The sequence below is a fragment of the Thamnophis elegans genome, chromosome 2, assembly GCF_009769535.1.
Source record: "Thamnophis elegans isolate rThaEle1 chromosome 2, rThaEle1.pri, whole genome shotgun sequence".
NCBI lineage: Eukaryota > Metazoa > Chordata > Lepidosauria > Squamata > Colubridae > Thamnophis > Thamnophis elegans.
Window position 1 is genome coordinate 98,740,681 of NC_045542.1, and position 23,640 is coordinate 98,764,320.

General features: G+C 44.0%; 1 protein-coding gene across 3 annotated transcripts in view; it reads left to right on the forward strand.

The window, feature by feature from the left end:
- The window catches only part of DBN1 (drebrin 1), a 47,501-nt gene that overhangs the window by 22,474 nt on the left and 1,387 nt on the right, over positions 1-23,640 (forward strand). The window contains exons 2-13 of one of the 3 annotated variants that reach the window (XM_032211394.1): positions 5,325-5,380; positions 5,655-5,767; positions 8,649-8,723; positions 9,518-9,664; positions 10,259-10,336; positions 10,853-11,004; positions 15,925-15,988; positions 16,248-16,307; positions 16,815-16,926; positions 21,143-21,277; positions 21,430-22,172; positions 22,843-22,945. In XM_032211394.1, the coding sequence (XP_032067285.1) occupies positions 5,325-5,380; positions 5,655-5,767; positions 8,649-8,723; positions 9,518-9,664; positions 10,259-10,336; positions 10,853-11,004; positions 15,925-15,988; positions 16,248-16,307; positions 16,815-16,926; positions 21,143-21,277; positions 21,430-22,172; positions 22,843-22,945 (1,838 nt within the window). The remainder of the gene's footprint in view (positions 1-5,324; positions 5,381-5,654; positions 5,768-8,648; positions 8,724-9,517; positions 9,665-10,258; positions 10,337-10,852; positions 11,005-15,924; positions 15,989-16,247; positions 16,308-16,814; positions 16,927-21,142; positions 21,278-21,429; positions 22,173-22,842; positions 22,946-23,640) is intronic. The other 2 variants (XM_032211396.1, XM_032211395.1) reach the window with 2 other exon arrangements.

The window sequence follows — 23,640 nt, forward strand, 5'->3', positions numbered from 1 at the left end:
TTTGTGATGATCATTATTTTGCAGGAACTGTTAGGAAGGTAACTCTGTCGAGGCTGAGCAGTCGACACCTTGCTTTGCAGCCAATTATTAATCTGTCATCCTATCCGAGATCTCTGAAATATTTTGACAATATAAAGATACATCTAAGAAGAGATCGCCTCATTAGGTCCTGAGCCCTCCTAGCCAATGCTGTCTCCACAATGGCCAAGCAGGTGCTTTGGGGAATTTACTGACATACGTGATTGTATTTTGCTTTTCTCTGATGGGGAAAACGCCAAGAAGCTTGAGTATGGGAGGTCCATAAGACAGGCATGACACAAAAATCTCCCATCATTTCTCCTGTAACTATAGTTGCTGCCAATAATAGAGCCATCACGACTAGAAGGTGTTGATAGCTTTAGTCTCAAGAAATGTGTCTAGTCTTGTCTTAAAACCCTTCACGTAAATAAACACCATTGCATTTTTGTAGAAACCATCTCCTTTGGCTTTCTATATGTCTTATAGAAAATTGTCATTAATAATACTTTCCATCAGTTTATTTGGGGCATATTCTAATCGGCTGTCAGCTTTTTATTGTTTCCTCTCCAAATCTTTTTTTTAAAAAAATAACATTATCTTAACCACTTTCATGTTTTCTGGTAGAGAGGATGATATTAGGGATGCTTTTGTTATGTAAGGGGGCTGAATCATTTTGGACTAAGGACCGTTTTTGAGGGGCATGCCAGGAGATACGTATACTCCAAAAATTGGTCAGGGATAGGACAAAATTTAATTTTGATTTAATTTTAATTGACATTTATCAAATTAACATTTAAATATAGTTGTTAATTTTCCATTTATTCTCTGTTATATTCCGCGGGGTCTGCAAGTGAATTAGAGTGACAGAAGCAGCATCATGATGAAAGACCCCCCCCTTTTCCACAGACATCATAAGGCTGTGATGGCAAACCTATGGCACGCATGCCAGAAGTGGCACGCAGAGCCATCTCTCCAGGCACGTGATCCGTCACCTGTTGCTTTTCCAGTTTCCAGCGCACTGGCCAGCTGGTCTTCATGCATGCGGAAGTGCTGGAAAACAACAGCATGTGCGCACCAGGAAGATAATCTTCCAGTATTCAGCGCGCGCATGCTCACTGGTCAGCTGATCTTTGAGTATGCATGCACGCCAGAAACCAGAAGACCAGCTGGCCAGCGTACATGCGCACACCAGAAACTGGAAGATCATCTTCCTGATGCATGCACGCACACTAGGCAGCTGCTCTTCGGTTTTCCGGCACACATGCTCCCGTTTCAGCACTCGGTGCCGAAAAGATTCGCCAACCCTGTCATAAGGTCACCTGGACTTAAGGGCAGGACGTATGTCACAATACTGCAGTGTCTCAAAGGTGCTTTTTTTTTCAAAAAGCAATTGGACTTTCTGGTTTTCTTTCAATGAGAAATTGGGGCTATGCTTTCTGCAGCATGTTTTCCGCCCTGCATCCCTGCACTGTTGAGCACGGGCTGATGGGAATGAGTCTGTGCTGCCTGCATCTCAAACTGAAGCGCAAATGGTTCCTATAGTCTGCAATTTTTCTGGAAATCCTCTGGAGGGAAAAGGACCTTTGGGACAACCATGACCCGGAGGACGGAGAATCTCCATACACAGAATGCCGCAGTGTTGCTTTGATCAAGTAGGCTAAGGCAATGAAAGCCTGTGGATGGTGCTGGGTGGTATTAATTTTTTGCAACATTAGTGTGGGAGGTACTTTCAACCCTCTTATTAGAAGACAAGTGATTTCACATCTGAGCTATTTTGAGATCTTCTGAGGAATTATATTCTGGACCCAATGATGTTTGGTATTCAGTTTTTTTAGGGGGGCCTAGATTCACTCTTTGCCTTAATACCTTAATACAACATACCTCTTAGTTTCTTACTAAGGAGAAATCAAGTTCATAAAATCTGAGATTTGAAGTGGCAATATTTTTAGAAGGCACCTTTAAACAACAAATGAAACACTTCAACCTCCCCAATAATTCTATTGTTACACGTAAGGTGATGTTCAAGAACACAAATATTTCAGGTAGGTATTCAAAACAAATCCAGAATCAAGTAACAATTCATCAAGAAGCTTACTTCTATCTTCTGAAAATGGAAAGTTTCCTGCTTATTTAATTTCTATACCATTGCAATCTGCATGGGCTCTTGGAATTTGACCTGAATAAAACAATATTTCATACAACAGTGTTTCTCAACCTTGGTGACTTTAAGTCCTGTGGACTTCAACTCCCAGAATCCCCTAGCCAGCTGTGCTGGCTGGGGGATTCTGGGAGTTGAAGTCCACAGGACTTAAAGTCACCAAGGTTGAGAAACACTGTCATACAATCAACAACACCTGAGCAATATAGACAATAAGATCATATCAAGCAATTATTTCCTGAATGTTCTTGGGAAATGTTCAGCCTCCACTAACTTCCAAATAGCCACCAGTGTTAAGTTTATTCTGGCCTTGAGAAGAAGAGATAAGAGTTCCAAAATAGGGATTGCAATAAAAATGGCCAGATTTGAACAAGGAAAATACATCTGGTAGGTGGAAGTGCTCCTGAGGTAGTTTGAAACCAAGCAATAAAGGGCTTTATAAGCTAAAAGCATCTGTAATTAGAAACAAATTATAGCCAGTTCAGGCCCTGTGTTAATGGGTGTCACGTAGCTATGGTGATATTTGTTTGCCAGCAAGTACCCCATTGCATTTTGCAACAAACACAGTTTCTAAGTACTTTTTAAAGGCAGCCCCATTCAGTAGTCCAGTGATGGTAATAAGAGAATAAGTCACTGTTGCTAAAACTTCCCAATCCATGTAGGAAGGGTACAACTGGCACAAAACTGAAGAGCTCCTGATCATGCCTTCTACCTACCCATCTAGTAGACTGTGAGTTTAGAACAATCTGGTGTAAACTAAACAGTAGCTCAGTTTTGCTGGGCTTTAACTTCAGGCTGTTTGGTTCCTGAACCTCCAATCAGAAGTTGAGGTATATAGGTGAAAAGGTGGAGATGTAGACTAAAAGCCATTTAAATAACCTGCTTCCTCTAAAATGCTTGTTAACTGATGCCTCACCATCTTCCCTATAACTTCTCTCAAAAAGGGAAGGTTGAAGACAAGGCAATAGTTGTCCGAAAGAGCTGTGATGAAAGAAGCCTCTTGAAATGGCTGTGTACCGCTGCCTCCTTCAAGATGGCTGATATCATCCCCTCCCTTAGAGACTTGCTCCCAGTTAGTGTGTGTCCCACACCGCCCATAAAATTAAGCAAACTGAAGGAGCTAAGAGAAGCATGGATCAAATCTCACAGAGAGCTTGTTAGACAGTACCCTGTCCCACTTCCTTGGAGTCCATAGGCTGAAAGGAGTCCTAGAAGACATTACAAGACATTATCCCAGCCATCATTTCTGCCTTTGTTCATGGAAAATCCAGACTGCAATGAATGTGACTTTTATTATCAAAATTTTGGACTAACAAGTCATAGAAGCCAGGTGGCAGCTCTTCCTGCTCATCCTTCCCCTGGCAAGAATTGAACATTCATCTAAAGCGAGATTAGCAGCACAGGATTGATGCTTTCTTGCTCTTACTGCTATTGTGTAGGCTTGAACATAAGCTCGTGCCCCTACGCATTCGGATTCACACTTCATTTTCCCTCCACCAGCATTCCAGGCGTAGTTACTACTGCTTCATCTCCTATATTTTCCAAAGAGCTCCCTAGAATTGGCTAATGGGAAGGAGCCACGGGAGCAAACGTATTAAGTTGCCTCCTGAATCCAAAAGGTTGTCCTGGGTAGTCTTAAGATCACTAAGAAGATCCCCCAAATACCCTCTAGAATCCACCTGAATCCATTAGGCTGCAGAGACAGACCTGCTTTGCAGAGGTCCTGGGCAATCATGAATCTTATTTTGGCCAGAGAGTTATCTAATTATGATTTAAAAAAATTCAGTTGAATCCCCGCTACCTCATTAACTGCTCTGAGAAAACAACCCAGGTATACCTGTATGTGTATGAACCGATTTATGTGGGACATGCCTAATGGTTGTCCTGGAACTTCTGAGCCTTCTCTGAAGCTCCTCTCAAGATGTGGCAATTTCCAAACTAGTCTTAATAGGTAGGTTTAAAAAAACATTCTATTCAGCAGCACAGCAGTCAGAACATTTAACAGGACCCCCAACTTATCTCTCTTGTCTAATCATACACATAGGCACGCCTGCCCTATTTCCCCAGAACTGAAACCTTGGCCACAGACAAGATGTCTCTCATAATCATCACAACCCCACCCAGTCCTGGAGTTGGTTGCTGAAATGCTCAAAATTAGAGGATTTAGGGGGAATTTCAGGATGACATCAGTGCTCTTCCCCCACAAGGTTTTGCTAATGCATGCCACTTGGATATCCGGTATCAAAGTGTGGATGAAGATGATTAAATTACAAGTAAATCTGGCATCTACCATTAGTAGCTCAAGGCCAGGATCATTAGCCGTTTACTTCTTAGATTTCGGATTGAGGTGTTTGGGCTAGAAGTGGGGAGCATCACCAAATGTTTGGCCCTCCTACAGTAACTTGCTACTTCTTTGCACTGTTTCCCTCAATCCATTTCTTCTTCTTCTTCTTCTTCTTCTTCTTCTTCTTCTTCTTCTTCTTCTTCTTCTTCTTCTTCTTCTTCTTCTTCTTCTTCTTCTTCTTCTTCTCCTCCTCCTCCTCCTCCTCCTCTTCCTCCTCCTCCTCCTCCTCCTCCTCCTCCTCCTCCTCCTCCTATTTACACAATAAGTATTGTTTTGTGAATGACTCCTCTTAATACGATTGCATGAATACTTGTACTTCCTGATTTCATTTCCCCCAGTTTCACTTTTTACAAACTCCTCTCCATAAATCTAAAACTCAGACTAGAGGTGATATTTCAGCCAGTTCTGACAGATTCTGGAGAACCGGCATTGGAAATTAGTTTGAATTGCATCACACAATTCAACTTTATAAGCCACAGGTTTCACTTTTTGAAAAGTGAAAAGGATCCCAAATGTGCTTAGTTCTTGTGAAGAATGAGGTTCACTCCTGCCTACAGAAGTCTCTATTGCAAGTAATTTAAGATAAAGTGTTCTAAAGCCATGCACAGTTTTTGGGACTGTAGCAGGAGAATAATCAACATATGCAAAACTACTACAATATAAGCCACCACAATGTCTTTTTCTTAGTAGTGACTTCAGCTTTCCTTTGTACAGCTTCAGGAGAGCAGGAATAGTCAGGCTTCTATACTGGAATTTTCCTGTTCCAACGTGTTTGCATTATTATTATTATTATTTTTATTCCAGGGCTTTGTATACCTATGAAGACGACTCTGATAATCTGAAGCTGGCAGCCTCAGGAAGTGAGTATTGGCATCAAATGTTACTTTGTCTTTAATTCGAGGAGTTTTTGTCTCCACAAACGGATATCTGCTCTTCCCTTCCATAGACCCCAGTTGCATAGATCGGGTGGGGGGTGGGGGTCGAATTTGTGAATGAGTTGCTCCTGACTTGTGACAGGGATCTCCCCAGATGGGTGAGAAAACAGATTTCATTTTATAAAGCGTATCATAAGCTGAAAAGCAGAGGGTCTTGATTCTTACTTTGTCCCATGAGTGCGTTGCTTTCTCTCCCCAGCTGGTGGCCTGCAAGAGCTGTCGAGCCATTTTGAGATCCAGAAGGTGATGTACGGATTCTGCAGTGTCAAAGATCCCCAGGCCACCCTGCCTAAATATGTCCTCGTTAATTGGGTAAGGCCTTAAAAAAAAAAACCCTCTCTGGGGAATAGCTCACTCTCGTTTCCTGATGTTTTCATTTATATGCATGATATAAAATTGACTAGCTTAGAAGAACAAATTATGCTGCATTTAAAATGTATACTAAGCAGATACTCTTCCTTCTCCCTCCTCTCACTTTCATTTGATTGAGCAGTCCTATCTGGATTGATACGATAGCTAAGGCTGAGTGGCCTGGTCCTTGCTCTCACTATCTTTGTTTAAAATAATTAGTAAATACAGTCACATCCCTGGTTTGGGTAGAATGGTGTGCGTGCATTCGTTCTACCAAGGGGCTAGTAGAAAGAGGCCTCTTCCTAACCCCTACTCAACATGAGCTTGATCTGAATCAAGCAGTTATTTGTTTCCCTCATGGTAAAAACAAAATGTACAAGGACACAATCTTTAAGCTCCACATACTTTGTTTTTTGGTCCTGAGTGGGCTTAGCTATCTTGCAAGAATTGGACAGGAGAACTTCTAAGTGATGATTTCCTCATCACAATTTTTTTTCCTTTCCCCCCCCCTCTTCCTATTCTTACACCACAGGAAACCTTTTGGGATCTGGGCGTAACAGCTTTAAGATTTAGACAGACTTTAGGTAAAAAGTGGCCCTCTAATATCATGAAATTCATCCTCCTGATGAAGGTTGGTGTCTCTCCCAACTTTTGGACCAGTCATACATGACCGTTTTTCAACACAAGGCTATCTCTTTGTAAGAACATCTGTGCTTTCTCCTATTCAAGAAAACACCAAGATGGCTCTGAGGAATACAGTGAAGGAAAAGCTGGTTCTTTTAGCAGACATATTGCTGGCTTCCATTGACCACAGTAGATTGTACAGTATTGCCCTCTAATGGAATTGCTGTGGTAATAAACAGCATAGGTTTACACCCCTTGCCTCACCATCCAGAAACCGCCCATTCTCACGTTACCATACTGTCTTTCTTTCCTTCATCACTCCCTAGTTTTTAACCTACATTTTCAGCACTTAACTCAGACCTTGGCTAATGGAAATGTTTAAATACAATAGTCTTTAGGGAGAAAATAGCTTGCAGATTTTTTAAGTAAGTGAATTCTCGGTAGGAATATACTTGGAAATTAAAAAAAAAAGCCAGTGCTGTTTTCCAGTTATTTAGGAGAGGCCTAGAAATCCTGAACACCAGTTTCCTGCTGCTGTGTCCACACTCTCAAGGATTACCTCCCCCAGATTATTACCCCCTCCCCAGTCCAGATGTGTTGGATTATAACTATAATTACCACCAACCAAAATAGCTAGAGCTGTGCTGCTTGGAAACGATAGAGAACACATTTGAGGATGCCAGGCTGGAGAAAACTGTTTGAGGAATATATTTAAAGGATTTCCCTTGGTGTTTTGCAGTAATTGAGATGGCAAAGAAACAGCTGAGTGTATTTGTGAAGTGCAACCATGTCTATTTGCCTGCCTGGGGGTGATGGCATTTTCCTGGATATCACATGGTTGGATACTGCTGAGCAACAGACCTTCCTATAAATGCCTTGCTTTTTGATTAAGAGCAGCTACTGAGCTGCAAATTGTTATTTTAATGTAGAAAGTGAAAAGGGGATGAACAACATGCCCTAGGAAGAGCTTGTCCACTCCTCCACGATGAGAGGATTCAATATAAAGCAACAGAAGTCATGTTGACTCTGTAAGTTCCAGCTTCCTTTTTCTAGGTGTTGTTGCTACAGGAGTCCCCATGGAGACCTACCCCCCTATTTGTGTAGTAGGCACATCTGGAATTTCAGAAGTGGGAGACTACACAAAATGGTTCTCATGATCGTCATGTGGGCAGTGAGGTGGCGGTCACAGAACTGGTGAGATAGTTCTTCCCCATTCCTCTCACTTCTCTGTTTATCCTTGAAAACTTTTTTTTCTCCGGGTGAGCAAACATTCACACAATGCTTTAGATTGCAGCCATCTATTTTTTTAAATAAAAAATTCTAAGAATGTCTCTAGAGTTTGTCAAGGGAAGATTCTCGGTCATCCAGGTCGTGGTTGTCCCAAAAGTTATTTTTCAAAAGGCAACTGGACTTTGTTTTTCCTTGGAAGATGTTTCGTTTCTCATCCAAGAAGCTTCTGTTGGAACTGAAGAAGCTTTTTAATAGCAGTTAGACTTATATACCGCTTCATAGGGCTTTCAGCCCTCTCTAAGCAGTTTACAGAATCAGCATATTGCCCCCAACAACAATCCGGGTTCTCATTTTACCCACCTCGGAAGGATGGAAGGCTGAGTCAACCCTGAGCCTGTGAGATTTGAACAGCCGAACTGCAGAACTGCAGTCAGCTGAAGTAGCCTGCAGTGCTGCATTTAACCACTGTGCCACCTTGGCTCTGAGAAGCGAAAGGTCTTCCAGGAAAAACAAAGCCCAGTTGCCTTTCGAAAAAGCACCTTTGGGACTCTTTGTGACCTGGACATATCCTTAGAAATGTATGCATGATGCTTTGCTTTGTTTCCCTTTTAATGAAAATCATATTTACCTAAAGATCAGGACAATAGGATCACATCAAAGGAGGGGAACACCCTGGCATCCATTGAATTTAAGAGAGGTCAGAAGGAGGAGGGGCATTGCTTTTCTACATCGCTCGCAGAATGAGATGGCTTTTGTCTAAGTGTCACATCTCTTGTTGCTGGGCCAAATGTATGTCTGGAATACCTTTCATTTCTGAAACCCAAGGAACTTTACTGGTTTTCTTCTGCTCTGGCGCCATCTTTCTCTCTGTTAATTTTTTCTGGAGACCCTGTGGGCGCTTGATGAACATGCCTGCTACTTTCAGTGCAAGGAATGACATTTCTCAGCATTCATCTTTCCTACCATTCTTCCCTTTCATTCTTGGCAGGTTGGAGAGGATGTAGCTGATGCCCGCAAGTGTGCCTGTGCTAGCCACGTGGCCAAAATTGCAGAGTTCTTCCAGGTAGGTGAGAAATTATGTGAATGGAACATGCAGGTGGAATTGAGAGGCAGAGCAGGCTAACGGTCAAGAGTTGGACCCGGATTGGGGAGAGCCATATGGATGATATTGGTCTGTCACTCACTCTCAGCTCAGTTTATCTCGACGCATTGTTGCTGGGAGAGTAAAATTAGGAGATAATCTTTTGTAAGCTGCTCTGAGCTCTTAGAGAAAAGATGGGATCTAAATAGAATAAATCAATAATTAAACTTCTGTTGTATCCAAAACGTTGAGATAATAGCCATTTTACATATAGTGTAATGATATTTGGCCTCCATTATATTTACTTTGTTTTAGAGCAGGGCATTCTATTGCTCTAGAAATACATGCAACTTGTGCCTTAATTTCAGCCTTTAAAAAATGTCTTTCTGTACTGTCTCTTATGGGGCAAGGCTGTTGGTTGCAGAGAAAAGAAAGTGATACAAACAGAATGCAAGAAAAATAAGGATGTCAGGAAGGGGAAAAAAAGAGGGAAGTTAAAGAATGAATGATTTAGGTAAGGTCCTAATCACAGCTTGCTTCAATCCTACCTATCATGAGCACCCCAACAGATAACTCCTATACATAAGTAATAATAAGACTAAGAAGGATAAGTAATAAATAATAATTTAAAGATGGTCTTCCCCTAAAATGTGTTGATAATGCCCTATTTGAAAGGGGCCCCAGTTCCACATGGTGAGTCTGGGGCGACCACGTCTTGTCTCAGAAAAAAACTGATCCTGAATACTTTTGTGTGATTTTAATGCCTCCTCTGACAGGGTGTGGACGTAATTGTCAATGCTAGCAGTGTGGAAGACATAGACCCAGGAGCTATTGGTCAGCGACTCTCCAATGGCTTGGCACGCATTGCCAGCCCAGTGCTGCACCGTCTTCGCCTGCGCGAGGATGAGAATGCCCAGCCTGTGGTAATGCTTCTTCTACACTCTTCACTCAGCCAACCTCATATTAGGTTTTCTTTCCTTTCTTCTCTCTGTTGGGATAGGAACAGAAACAACAGGATCCCAGCTTATTTCTGGGTCTCAAGGACCAAATGCTTCATTTTTAAGAGTTACAATAGAGAAGAACAACAGTTCTTAGCAGTGGTGAAATTCAACGTTTTTTACTACCGGTTCTGTGGGCCTGCCTTGGTGGGCATGGCAGGGGAAGGATACTGCAAAATCTCCCATCCCATCCCACTCTGGGGCCAGCATTCTTCCCAACTACTCAAAATTTCCACTAAACGGTTCTCTGGAACCTGTCAGAACCTGCTGAATTTCACCCCTGGTTCTTAAAGTTTATCTGTTGTTACATGTTCCTTCAGAGGAAGTTATATATTTGGGGAAATGTCTAGGCAGTTATTCCCATGCAATTATGATCATGCACAATGGAAGAAATCATTCCATTAAGGTGACATGCACTCTAGTAAGAATAGATGGTTGCTTTTTGAGGGGGACAGCAAACCTAAGAGTACAAACACACATGTCCCAATGAGCCTTCTCTGACTGGTTTCTGAATTCTAGGGCACAGTCTATCAGAAGACGGATGCAGCTGTGGAGATGAAACGCCTCAACCGGGAGCAGTTCTGGGAGCAGGCTAAGGTTGGTCATCCTTCTTCTACATCAGGGGTGTCAAATTCAATTTCATTGAGGGCTGTGGTTGACCTTCAGGGGCTGGGTGGGTGTGGCTGACTGGGTGGGTGTGGCTGACTGGGTGGGTGTGGCTGACTGGGTGGGCATGGCCAGCTTGATCCACTCCCCAAACTGCTGTTTCCTCTTCACATTTGGTAGATCGGGCCGAAGCCACGCTGATCCAATGTTTCCCACTGGGTAGACAGGGCCAAAGCAATGCAGGCTAGCCCCCTACATTTACCAGGCCGGCCCCATGGGTCGAATCCGACCACATCGCAGGCCGGATCTGGCCAGTGGGCCCTGTGTTTGACACCCCTGTTCTACATAGCTCAGGCTGAGAGACACATATGTGTGGGTGCCAATAGGCCCATCGACCTGCCCAAAACACACAGTCGGTCCTGGCTTCCTTTCATCCCCTCTACTGTGTGATGGGAGGCATGTTATGACTAGAGTTGGCATTGACCATCCCTGTTTCCCCCCTTGCAGAAAGAGGAAGAGCTACGCAAAGAAGAAGAGCGGAAGAAAGCCCTGGATGAGCGGCTGCGTTTTGAGCAAGAGCGCATGGAGCAGGAGAGGCAGGAGCAAGAGGAGCGTGAGAAGCGCTACCGGGAGCGTGAAGAGCAAATCGAGGAGCATAGGCAAGGGAGGGACTAGGAGGAGGAGGAGGATGTGGAGGGGGGAGGGCGCTGATAGTAGTAATAGTGAGTGGGAGAAGCAATAGCCAGATCTATGGCGTTCTCCAACTGAGACAAAAGCTGCTTCCTCCCACAGAGGGTGGCATTTATGAGCAGCTGTAATTTTGTCCATTATTCTTTTGACGTGTTAGGCTTAGAATTTTATATAGATCTGTTGTTTTTTTGTGTTTCTTTTTTGCCAGTCGTGGTTATGTCATGTTTTTCATGGGTCTGATTGATTTTCTTTTAGAAGAGATTGCTGGTCTTCTAGGGTGAAGTTATAGTTCTACCTCTCTTTGGGAGGCCTCATTGATGTTATGTAGAAATACAAGGATGTTTCTTTGACACACTTTCATATTAGAAGTAAAAATTGTCTTGTCTCATTGCTTGCCCAGTTGCTTTTCCTTCTGTTTGGCTTGTCCTCGGTGTGTCCAAGTTGTGTCTCAATGTTCTGCCTGCTTCGCCCTAATTTTAATGAATCTGCTGCAGCTAGATACTTACATTATGCTTCAGTACTGGGAAAAGGCCGCACATGAATTCAAGGGTACAGGCTATGTTTTGACAACAGAAAGCCGCAGGTTCAAGTGCTGCCGCCCATCAAAAAGGAATTTGAATAGCTTACAAAAACTTGTTTCATTCCCTAACCGATTAGCCTTTTGCTGTGCGTATATTTAATTGTTGAGTAAGCTATAACTTGTTTTATTTATTACAATAAAAAAAAAACATTTCAAGGAATTTATTCTCCCAGCATGCCTGTGGGTTGATTAGACTGGGATACAGTGACTGCTGGTAGTCCTCCCCATTGGTTTATGGGGATTTCAGCCTCCCCAGTTCATACATAATTTTTCAGACTGTGCTTTATGGCACTCTTTGGTCTCTTGGAAACACATGACAACTAGAAACAGCAGCTCCTTTTCCCCGCTGATTTTGCCCTGTTAGTGAGCACTTACAGAAATCTGTTGGATATGCATAATCTCTCTCTGTATTTTTAATGGGAAGCCCAAAAGGCCTAACTGGTGGCTTGATTGATTAAGCAGTTCTGAGGTGCATCAGGAAACTGGAATCAAAATTGTCCTGCGGTCCCATTGTCCCCAGACGGTCTGCTAAGGGACCCTCTCCTCTATTGATAGGCAAGGTGCCTCTGTGAGTGACATTCTCAGTGGGAGACAATATGTCACAGAATGCTCCCACCCTGAAGCTACTATATGTGGCCCCAATTCTTCTTATTATTCTTTAACAAATTAAAGTGATATTATTCAAACTGATTTTGGACCTTAGTTGATTTGGGTGCCTGTGAGTATATGGTTTTTAATTGCCTTGTGTGTTTATATATTATAGTTTTTGTTTTGCCATTCCCTGCTCAAGGTCCATTAGGACTGGGTCAGGCTAAACTATAGATTAGACAATGACCGAGATAGATAAAATGCTACTTATTCAGTAGTTTGTGATAGCTCTGCAAGGTTATCCTAGCAATCGGGTGGTCACCCTTCCACTTGTTACAAGATATCTGTGCTCCCGTTCCTTTCATATGCTTAAATGGACCAGTTGGGAGAATATGGTTTGTTGCAAAACAATCTGCGGTTGATTGACTCCTGTTAGCCAGAGCCCCAAGAGATTCCATTCAGCTCAAAACTTACACGTTACACTAAGTCAGTCAGCTGTGTTAGAAGATTATCAAAACCCTATCAATTGTGTTTTGCGGGGGGGGGGGGGATTGCTGAAGAGAAAGAATGGCTACAAAAGCATTACAGGAAGTTCTCATGTAGTGACTGCCTTGGTTGGGACCTGTTCATGGTTAAGATAGTGATAAAGTAACTTTGCCACCAATCCTCACATTTATGATCTCCACAGATCATGCGAAGCGAAGGAAAGCTGTAGTAAGATTGTAAGCCAAGTCATGGTTTTACTTAGTGACCACTTCATTTAATGACTGAGTTGCCAGTTCCAAATGTGATGACGAAATGAGGACTACTTGCGCAGAACTCACTGCTATACCCTCTCAGCAGAAAACGTACCTTCCCAACATTGTTGAGCTGCTAGATTCAACTCTCAGAGGTTGTTAGATAACTGGTCAATGGGGAAGAGGCTAGTGATCTCAAGAAGTATTGCCAGTTTTCTTCTTGAGCAGTGTTTCTCAGCCTTGGCAACTTTAAGAAGGGGAGAGCCACATTTTTTTTAAAGTTGTTGAGATAGTAATACCACTTCACAGTGCTTTACGGCCCTCTCCAAGCGGTTTATGCAGAGTCAGCATATTACCCCTAACAATCTGGGTCCTCATTTTACTGACCTTCAAAAGGATGAAAAGTTGAGTCTACCTTGAGCCTGGTGAGGATTGAACCCCTGGCGGTCAGCAGAATTAGCCTGCAATACTGCATTCTAACCACTGTGCCACCACAGAGCGTGGTGATTGTGAAACATTGTTCTGGTTAAGATACCTAGTTAAGGTATGACTTAACAAAATTAGAAATGAATGCTTATAAAACTGGCTGACCTAATTGGGGTGGGGGAGAGGTTCTATCATTTGGCTTATTCTTCATAATAAGAGTGAGAAGTGTCTTTTTTATTATTATAACAGCCATTATTTGCAAAAATGATTCATGCAGTTCTTCTGTTTGCCTTTGATTCCTATGTTTAAGGTAGCATCTCTGCTAACAAATGAGAGAGAAGGGATGTTAAAAAGAGACAATTTTTGAACCCTCTGCTTAATTTTGTAGCGGGAAGCAGACAATAGGTACCAACTACCAAAAAATCCTAAAAGGGTTTGTGGTTTTGAGTTTAGTTACATAAGAAACTCTACACTTTCCATAATTTCCCAGAATCAAAAGCATTTTTGCCACTCTTTAGAGACTCTTATCTACCGTGTTTCCCTGAAAATAAGACAGGGTCTTATTTTCTTTTGACCCCCGAAATAAGCGCTTGGCCTTCTTTTTGGGGAGGTCTTATTATTTTCGAGGTGCAGGAGGCGGTGAGCATGGTCACCTCATGGCTGCTGCTGGGTTGCAATATTTTCGGGGTGGGCTTATTTTCAGGGGAGGGCTTATTTTAGCACATGTGCTCAAAAGCCCAATTGGGCTTATTATCTGGGGGAGGTGTTCTTATTTTCGGGGAAACAGGGTACATGCAAAAATGGCATTTCTAATCATTCAATGTCAAGACACTGCAAACTTCAGCTCTGTAGGTCTTACTTCAAAGTAGATGTGCGTATGGTCAGTTCATACTTAAAGTATCAGCAGCAAATAAGTTTATGTTCATATGGGTGAAAGTCAAAGAATTTTAATGGAGGTAGCTTGACCGCAACGCAGACCTGTATTCCAGGGGATGATCTTCATACAGGTACTTGACTTAGAACCATTGTTTAACCATCTGAAGTTAGAACAGCATTGAAAAAGTGACTTTCAATCCTTGCACTTATAACAGTTGCATCATTCCCATGGTCACATCATGGAAATTCAGGTGCTTGGCAACTGGTGTGTATTTACAGTGGCCACAATGTCCCAGGGTCATATGATCACCTTTGCAGCCGACTCCCAACAAGCAAAATCAATGAGGGAAGCCAGATTTGCTTAACAGCTGTATGATTCACTTAACGGCTACAATGATTTGTCTCACAACTGTGGCAAAAGTTGTAGAATCAAGCACAACTCACCTAACAAATGCCTTGCTTAGCAATAGAAATTCTGGTCCCAGTTGCGATTGTAACTCAAGGACTAACTGTAGCTTAATATAGATTAATGTGAGTGTAGTTGGGCAGTGGTTAGAATGCAGTATTGCAGGCTAATTCTGCCGACTGCCAGCAGTTCAATTGTGACCAGCTCAAGGTTGACTCAGCTTTCCATCCTTCTGAGGTCAGTAAAATGAGGGCCCAGATTGTTGGGGGCAATAGGCTGGCTCTGTAAACCGCTTAGAGAGGGCTATACAGCACTATGAAGCGGTATATAAGTCAAAGTGCTATTGCTATTGCTATATCTGAAGACTTGGGAAGAATTACATTTTTTAAAAGAATACTTCATCGTTTGCATTAAATAGTGAAGACTTGGTTAACTTTCAAGCAGGCATTAGGATACAAAATCAAACAATATATATGAAACATAGTTGCTTTTCAAAAAACAAAGTAATAGCCTGAATTATAAAATGTAATACTATACACAGAAACAACATTCAGATAAACAACAATTTTAAAAGAAGGTATTAAGGTAAGTTGAGAATTGAAATATGATGTTCTTGCAAAACAATTTTTCCGGAACTTAAACTTAGAATATTATATGGCAGCAATGTTTTTTCACTTTGGATCCTTCAGGGTAAAATGGATGTGAACATTTGACAGGTGAAAGGATGTTTAGAATTTCTAAGCTCTGAATAAGAGCCTGAATGGTTTTCTGCTGAATTCTGGCAGGAACTTAAAACATTTTTTTAAAAAAAATAAATCAACTATCCTCAGAATTTCCACAAATTTGGAGGGACAAATGGGCTGGAAATTTCCCCATCCACTTCGGTGATGACATTATGATCGCCATTGCCCCCTTTAATTCTTGTGGTCAAATAAATTATTACATTTTGGCCTCCTCCGTCAGCTGCAAAGGGTTATTATTGCCAGAAAGCAGAGATGCAAAACCAGTTTTAGAATGGACTTCCACTTTCAGGAATGAAAGATATGGCAAATGAAACATTTGTGCCTGTTAATGAACACTGAAAGAAGACACAATAACAGGTTTGATTTAAAAAAAACAACAACGAGAGTGTGAAACGCTCTCCGTGGTCTCTGGATGGATGGGAATACTGAAGTGTGGACATCCAATTTAATGTTAGGAAACTCAAATAGCCTGTCAACTCTGCCTAGGATTCTTGAGTCAGTGTTGCAAATGTTCATCTTTCCTTTACCACTAGGCGAAAGCAGCAGAGCCTGGAAGCAGAAGAAGCCAAGCAGCGATTGAAGGAGCAATCCATCTTTGTAAGTGAAGCTTCAGGAGCTGGGGGAAGGTTGCCCAGTTGTGCAGCCGGCTTCCCCCGCCACCCAGGATCTTGGCAGGAGGAAGAATGGGAGCACCAAGGCTGGCTGGGGGGACTTTGGGGACTGACTCTGCAGCCAGGGAGATGGCATTCTTCCCAAGGACTCTCCCTTGCTCCAGCTTAATGCTAGGTCAGGGCATAAATAGGGCTTTTTGGTGTGGTTGAGGTGCCCTGGGGCTGACGCTGACCTCTCTCCCTAGGGGGAGCAGGAGGACGATGAAGACAGGCAGCAGCCCAAAAAGTCTGAGTCGGAGGTGGAGGTGAGTGCGGCCCCGGGGCACAGCATGCATTGTCTAGGCAAAAGACTCCCCTTGCACCCTACTAGGGTACTGCTGCATGAGGTTGTGGCATTGTGTGCAAAGGTTCAGCAGGGAAAGGTAGGCTTCAGTTTGATGGCTGTGATCTAGCTGGAGTTGTGTGTCGACGGATGGAGTCTGTGCTTAAGCAGCAGGGTTGGGCCTGAGTTTTATCTTGGGGGAAGCAACGTGTGTGTGTGTGTGTGTGTGCTTTGTATTCATTTCGTTGGAAGCCAGTTTGTCGTGCTGTTGCTCTTGATGTCACTCTGTGCCATTGTTCCTGCTGGAGGGGCATGGGGGGGCACATTGCATATGCGTGGCACGTGTCTACTTTTGTCACTCTCAAGCTGGCTACTGCATGGAAAGGATGGGGCAGAGAGTTCAGTCTGTATTTAAGGCAGCGGGTATACTACGAAAGGCTGTGCTGTGCTTGACCCTTGTCTCTCTCCCCTTCCCCTCGCTTCCTGGTAGGAGGCAGCTGCCATTATTGCTCAGCGGCCTGAGAACCCTCGGGAGTTCTTCCGGCAGCAAGAACGAGTGGCTTCAGCCAGCTCTGAGACACCCTCACCCTTCAACAGAACAGGTAGGCAGCTTTCAAGGTCTCCTGCTCTGGAAAGAGAAAGCCAAAAATGGCAACAGTGGCTTTCAAGGGACATAACCGTAGAAACGTGGCAATGAAGGTTTGGGGGTTTATTGTCAATACTTAGGTGGCCCTTGCATTGGAAAGTGAGAAAAAGCACTTTGATGTTTAAAGGACATGGAATATCCAGAGACCTTGGCAACTTCTGCCACTGGGAGAATCTAGGCAGAGAATGATAGGTGGCAGAAAAAGACAGGCTGGGTGGTGGCTGGTTTTTTTGTTTTAAATACAGGAAAGCACATTAAGCCAGCACTTTATACCAAAGCTAACTTTTAAAAAAAGGGATAGCATCTAATACAAATAGAAGGACACCCTTCTATTTAACATATAAACAGGTTTTGAAACTCACACTCATAGTATATGATTGAATCCAGTTATTCCATAGAATTTGATATGTACAGTATATATCACAGACGTGAGTACACCCCCTCACATTTTGTAAATATTTAAGTATATCTTTTCATGTGACAACACTGAAGAAATGACACTTGGCTACAATGTAAAGTAGTGAGTATATAGCTTGTATAACAGTGTAAATGTGCTGTGCCCTCAAAATAATGCGACACACAGCCATTAATGTCTAAACTGCTGGCAAGATATACTTAAATATATGTGCATTATTTGAAATTTGGAATGTGTACATGCATAGGCCTCCATTCCTAACGAAAGTGACCCCAGAATGACAAAATATGTGTTTGACATCACAATACATCACCATATTGAACCAAGTGTACAAAGGGAGGAGTTTACATCATGATGCCCCAACACTTTTTAAACCAACTTTCTCAGTTTCTTCTGTTCAGAGGCATTACATATTAATGTTGCAAAGCATTTGCACTTTCGGTCATGCATAGTTCGGGAAGCATGATGAGCGATGGAAAGCTTTATTTATTCTAATATTTAAATACTGCTCCTATCACCAGACTCTAGGTGGTCCCAAAACAATAATATATCAGATCAACTAAAATTTAAGTTCATATCAGTATCCTTGTACAATGAAAATCAAATTGTTTAGCAAACTATACCAAAGGCACTGTCTATTTTATTTTATTTTTTGTCATTGCACTTTATACAAGGAAATTAAGTGCCATCTTCCGTGTACATTATACATAAAAAATGAAACATAGCACACATCCTTCACATTCTATACAATTGAATTGAAAACCCCTGATATTGCATTAATATTGCATTATACAATAGAATTCAATACAGTTACTGCTCTGGGATAGAAGCTGTTTTTCAGCCTATTTGTCCTTGTTTTTATTGTCCTGTACCGGCTGCCAGATGGTAATAGTTCAAAAAAAGGGCGCCCAGGATGAGATGGATCTTTAAGAATATTTTGAACTTTCTTAAGGCAGTGGGAGCTATAAAGCTCTTCCAAGGAGGGGAGAGGACAACCAATGATCCTCTGGACAGCGATGTCACCCTCTGGAGCACTGTCCTCTCTGTTACTGTGCAATTGGCAAACCATACACAGATGCAGTAAGTTAGAATACTCTCTATGGTGCAGCGGTAGAAGGTCACCAGCAGTTTTTCATTCAGTTGTTGTTTCCTGAGAAGTCTCTTAAGTTAAGTTTCAAATGCCCAAATAAAATGACCTTTGTCGCTTCCTGGAGACAGTGGCGAGGCCATCTTGGCTTCTGGGAGAATCAGTTTTTGCATAATGTGACGGGGGGGGGCAGTGGGGTGTGTGCAAAGGCTGTAATTGGATAAGAAGTGCCGGGTCAGCAGAGAGTATCCTTTTCCACAAGCAAGCTAGATCTGCTGCTTAGGACACAGATGCAGCCTTTGAGAGGAGGAGCTAAACTGAAGGGTTTTTTTTTTCATGAAGTCAGATTGATGATCTGGGATGGCCAATAGCCTTAATGCATTTTACAATCTCCTGAGCTGCTGCTGCTGCAAGAAATGGGAGGTAGGCAGCTCATGGCAGCCATTGTTAGCCTACTGATCCTTTGCTGCACCTCTACTGTGACTTATTCTGTCTCCTATTGGGTTGACCCCAAGAGCTGGCCAACCATTTCTGTCCCTACCTGCAGTAAGTCCAAAGCCGTACTTTCTGAAATCTTCTGCATTATGCCTTACATTTTGGACCTCCATATTGTCTATATTTGGTTGGCTCTTTGGGGACCCAGATATAGTTACTTCAAGTACAAATTCATTTCCCATCACTACTGACATCTCCTGCCTCTTGGCTCTCTCTTTTCTTCCCTCCACCTTCCTACATAGCTGCTCAAGCCCTTTACACTGATCTGTCTTGGCCCTGCCATTCCATAGTCCCCGACCTTGCTTCCCATTTCCTCCTGCATTGCCCCTGGCAGTGCCCTCTCATTCTCTTTGGCTTCTTTCCCTGCTATCTGGCCCCGGACCTGAGTATGGACCGCCCAGTGGCAGGAGAAGTGGGGTGGGTAACGGAGTGGGCTGCCGGAGGGAAGACTGACTGTTCTCTTCTGCTTTCTTTGTCTTCGTCCGTCTGTCTGTCTTTCTCTCAGCAGGTCGTCTGCACTGTCCTTTCATAAAGACACCTGACAGTGGGCCGCCTTCTTCCTCCTCTTCCTCTTCCTCCCCTCCACGGACTCCCTTCCCCTATATCACTTGCCACCGCACACCAAACCTCTCTTCCTTCTTCCCATGTAGGTAGCCAGGTCCCGGCTGGGCTTTGGGAAGTTGGTTTGCAGTGGTGGCTCCTAAAGTGGCTTTGGTACACCCACCCCCAGAGGCTTTTATTTATTTATTTATTTTGCCATGTCCCATCTCATCTCACCTCTGAAAGCAGGAAAAGGAGCCAGTAACTATGCAGGGACTATCCATCACAGTCTGGCTCACGAACTCTCAGGGATTGGCTCTTCCTTTGGCATCCTGCTTGTGGGCTGGCTGCATGCATCATCCTCAAGCGATAGCTCCCAATGTGTGGATTTATTTATGGACACCATTTCTGTTCTGCCGCAATTTCAGGGACTTTCAGCGGCTTACATAAAGTGCAAAACCAAACATAAAAACTGATGCGATTAAAAACAATAAGACAATCTCACCCAAACCAAAACTACAAAGAGTAAAAAATTGAGATGCCTTGACAGAAATCAGGGAAAGGCTCTCCAGAGCAATTTGGCATTTAGAAGCTTCTAAAACGTTAGCAAGGAGGGGAGGGGGAGGTGCTACCCTGGTCAAAGCCAGCAGGGTGTCCCCCAGCATCACACTGTCCCAGAAAAGCAGCGCCTCCTCGCTTCGGATGAAAGCAATGGTGCTGGGAAGAGTGAGGTCTTGAATGAGGTTTCCACAGTAACAATCCTCAGGGAGAGTTTCTCCATTCATTTGCCCTCCCTCCCTCCCCATTAATGCAATCTCGGCACATGGGTTGCTCCAGGAACACTCCTACACCCAACCATTGGTTCCCAGGCCAAAGTATTGACACCACCTGGGGCAACCATAGTTTAAGCTTTTGATGTAAATTTCATTTGCTGGAAGCTAAAGCACCCGCATGTGAAGACCGAGAGCATTTACACACAGCATGGCTGTTCGGGGGTGGAGGGGAGGAGGATCCCTGTATAGATTGTGTTGGTGGGGAAAAGCCAAGGGTGGCCCTCTTGGCTTAATGTGGTTTGGGGACCCTGAGAATCTGGCACAACTGTCTTATCCTATGGCTTGCTGTGGGCTGTGCTTCCAAAGACAGCTAAAAGGTGGTGGGGGGGGGGAGGTGGATACAGCCTTTTATCTTAAAATGTCACTCGGCTGCAGGAAATCCTGCAGCTGCAGCCTTGCATTTTCTTGAGTCGGGCCCTTCTCTGTGGTTCTATGATTCTGGGGCTGCCTATGCTTTTTGTCCTCTCTGGCCCCATCAAAAGCAGGCGGTGCAGGGGGGGGGGGGTTCACTGCTCCACTTTCCAGCATGCTTGTCAGAGTGAAAAGAAAGGGAGGATGGCCTTGCGCTGCAACTGTTCTGGGAGGAAGAGAACGAGAGATGCTGGGAGGACCCCAGGGTTTCTATTCTCGGCTGTGAAAAAACCGTGTATTTTTGGAGGTGCTGTTAGATCACATGACTCTTTTGGTTTCAAGTGAAGGTGCCACATCTTTTCCGTATGCACTTGGGGGGCCCTGGGCCTCAGGGACTTGTGGCTTTTGCCTTGTCCGCTCCCTCTTGAGTGCCTATGTGGCTCATTCACAGGCAGCCAGACGGAAACACACAGAAAGGCCTCTGCCTCTGCTAGTAGCCCCTGTGACTCCAGTACGGCTTCCACGCCAGTGGGTGAGCAGATTGAGCGTGCCCTGGATGAGGTGACGCAACAGGATGCTTTAAAAGGTAGGCGCTGCTCCTGTCTCCGCAGTCAGTGTTGTCTCTGTTCCCAGACCAATTAGCAGGACGTTGGCTATCTTTGCATTCTGTCCAGTTCACAGAGGGCCAGCCCTGTGCCACCCTCCAAACACCCTCCTCTCGCTTCCTCCCTCTTGCAGACTCCTCCAGCCCGAGCAGTGAAGAGACAGGCATGGCATCTGCTACGAACTGGGCTCCCCCCAGTGAAGAACAACCAGTGGAGAAAGCAGAAGAGCCTCCTGGGGCTGCAGCCTGGCAAGGCCCCGACTGGACAGAACCACAGCAAAGTGGGGCTGACCCTGTTGAAGATGCGATGCTCCCAGAGTCCAAAGAAGAGGCTCTCTTCCCAGTAGCCCCGCCTCCCAAGGAAGAGCCTCAGTTCCCAGCAGCCCCGGTCTCTGTGCCGAGTGAGGATGCTTTAGACCTGGGGGAAGCCTTTGGTTTTTCACAACCGCCTGCGCCCCCCTCTGAGAACATTCTTGACCTGTGGCAGAACGACAGCACCGTTGTGGAGCCCAACCCTCCTGATGCCTGGGAGCTCCAGCAGGGTGGACCTCCCACCCCAGCCCCGTGGGATCTTCGCGATGGGCCTCCCATGCCTGCCCCCATGCTGGTTGAGGTGGATGCCCCTCCAGGGGCACCGGAGCCCCCATCTTCTGCAGGCCTCCCTGAAGATAACCTCTTGAACTTCAACGACCTGCCTGAGCCCCCAGCAACTTTCTGTGATGCAGATCAGGACGAAGAGCCAGCGAGCATCATTGCTGTGGAAGGGCTGCATCAGATGACCCTCAGCTACCAGCATGCCCTGCAGGAGGCCTCTGGGGTGCACCAAGAGCCCCAACTGCTCACCAATGGGGAGACTGCCCAAAAGGAGAGCACGCAGGTAAGGCTGACAAGGCTTGAAAGCAATTTTGCAACCCCTGTGCCGGCCTTCGGAAGCAGACCAAAGCTCACATGTGATGCTACTATAGCACGGCTTCCCGTGGCACACTTTCACAGACAGGATTCACACATGTGTTTGAGTGGCTTGTTGTGGTTGAGAGCACGGTGACAACCCAGCTATTGTCTTATTGTGTAAACCAGGCCATCATCATATTATGCCAGGGTATGATTGAAGCATAGAATGATATACAAAGAAAATTAGTAGGTTTCGTTAGTTTGGGCTTAAATGTAGCATTTTCTCTGAACTTGAAGTATTTGCTAACCTTGCTACTGGAGAAGTGATATCTAGAGTTTCCTTTCCTGTAAATGAATGAAAAGAAGGATGAATTCCTATGCAGCCTTAAATAGTGTTTGTTCCATTCATGCGGATTAATTAATCTTTGGTGGGTTTTTTTTTTTACAACACTGTTGTACAACGAGAGTTGTGAAAAGATGGGCCTTCTCTAGTTTTCAAATGCATGTTAATGAATAGCAACCTTTTGTGCAAATTGTAATGATGGGGAGTAGGCAAGCACAGATGATGGTTATTCTGCATTCATAAATTGGGAATAGACACTATGAACATCTTTCAAAGGGAAGCAAATGCAACCATTTGATTTTTTTTCTTCCAGACCAGCGAGGGCTATTTTAGCCAATCACAAGATGAAGATTGTAACCAATCAGAAGAACCCTCTGCTAAAGCTCCTCCTCCAGTGTTCTACAATAAGCCCCCAGGTAGGCTCTTGAGAGTCTTAGAGAAATCCATTCCATAGCAAAAAACAAGAAATTAATTTAAATGGGAGTAATTTCAAATTGTACATTTGATAGGGGAAAAAAAAGGTAAGGTACAAATATAAACTCTGCAAGATTTTGCTTGGCAGTGGTGCCTATGAAACAAATCTGGGTATCCTTGTCAACCACAAGTTAAGCATGAGCTACCAGCGTGAAACACTGGAAGTTTTTAAGAAGAGATTGGACAACCATTTGTCTGAAGTGGTGTAGGGCTTCCTGCCTGAATCAGGGGGAGGGGGGTAGAAGACCTCCAAAGTCCACCTCTGTTGGATAAACAGCTATCCTGAGGTGAACTGACGGGAATAACATAGAATCTAGATTGGTGTTTTCCAAACTTGGCAATGTTAAGATACATGGATTTCAAATCCCAAAATTGCCCAGTCAGCATGGGAGTAAAAATTACAAGGTTGAGGCTAGAGATAAGGAAGAATTCCTGACGGTAGGAACTGTCAGCCCGTGGGAAGGGCTGACAATCTACGGTAATGGGGTGAGTTCTCTCTTGGTTGAGGTGGAGGTCAGTTCTCAAATATGCATTAGTTTATCTAGTTTGAACTAGATAACCTCTGTGGTCCTTTACAGCTCTGGATTCTAAGAGTGGCTAATTGTGAGGGCAATATAAACAGATGCACCGTGGGCCT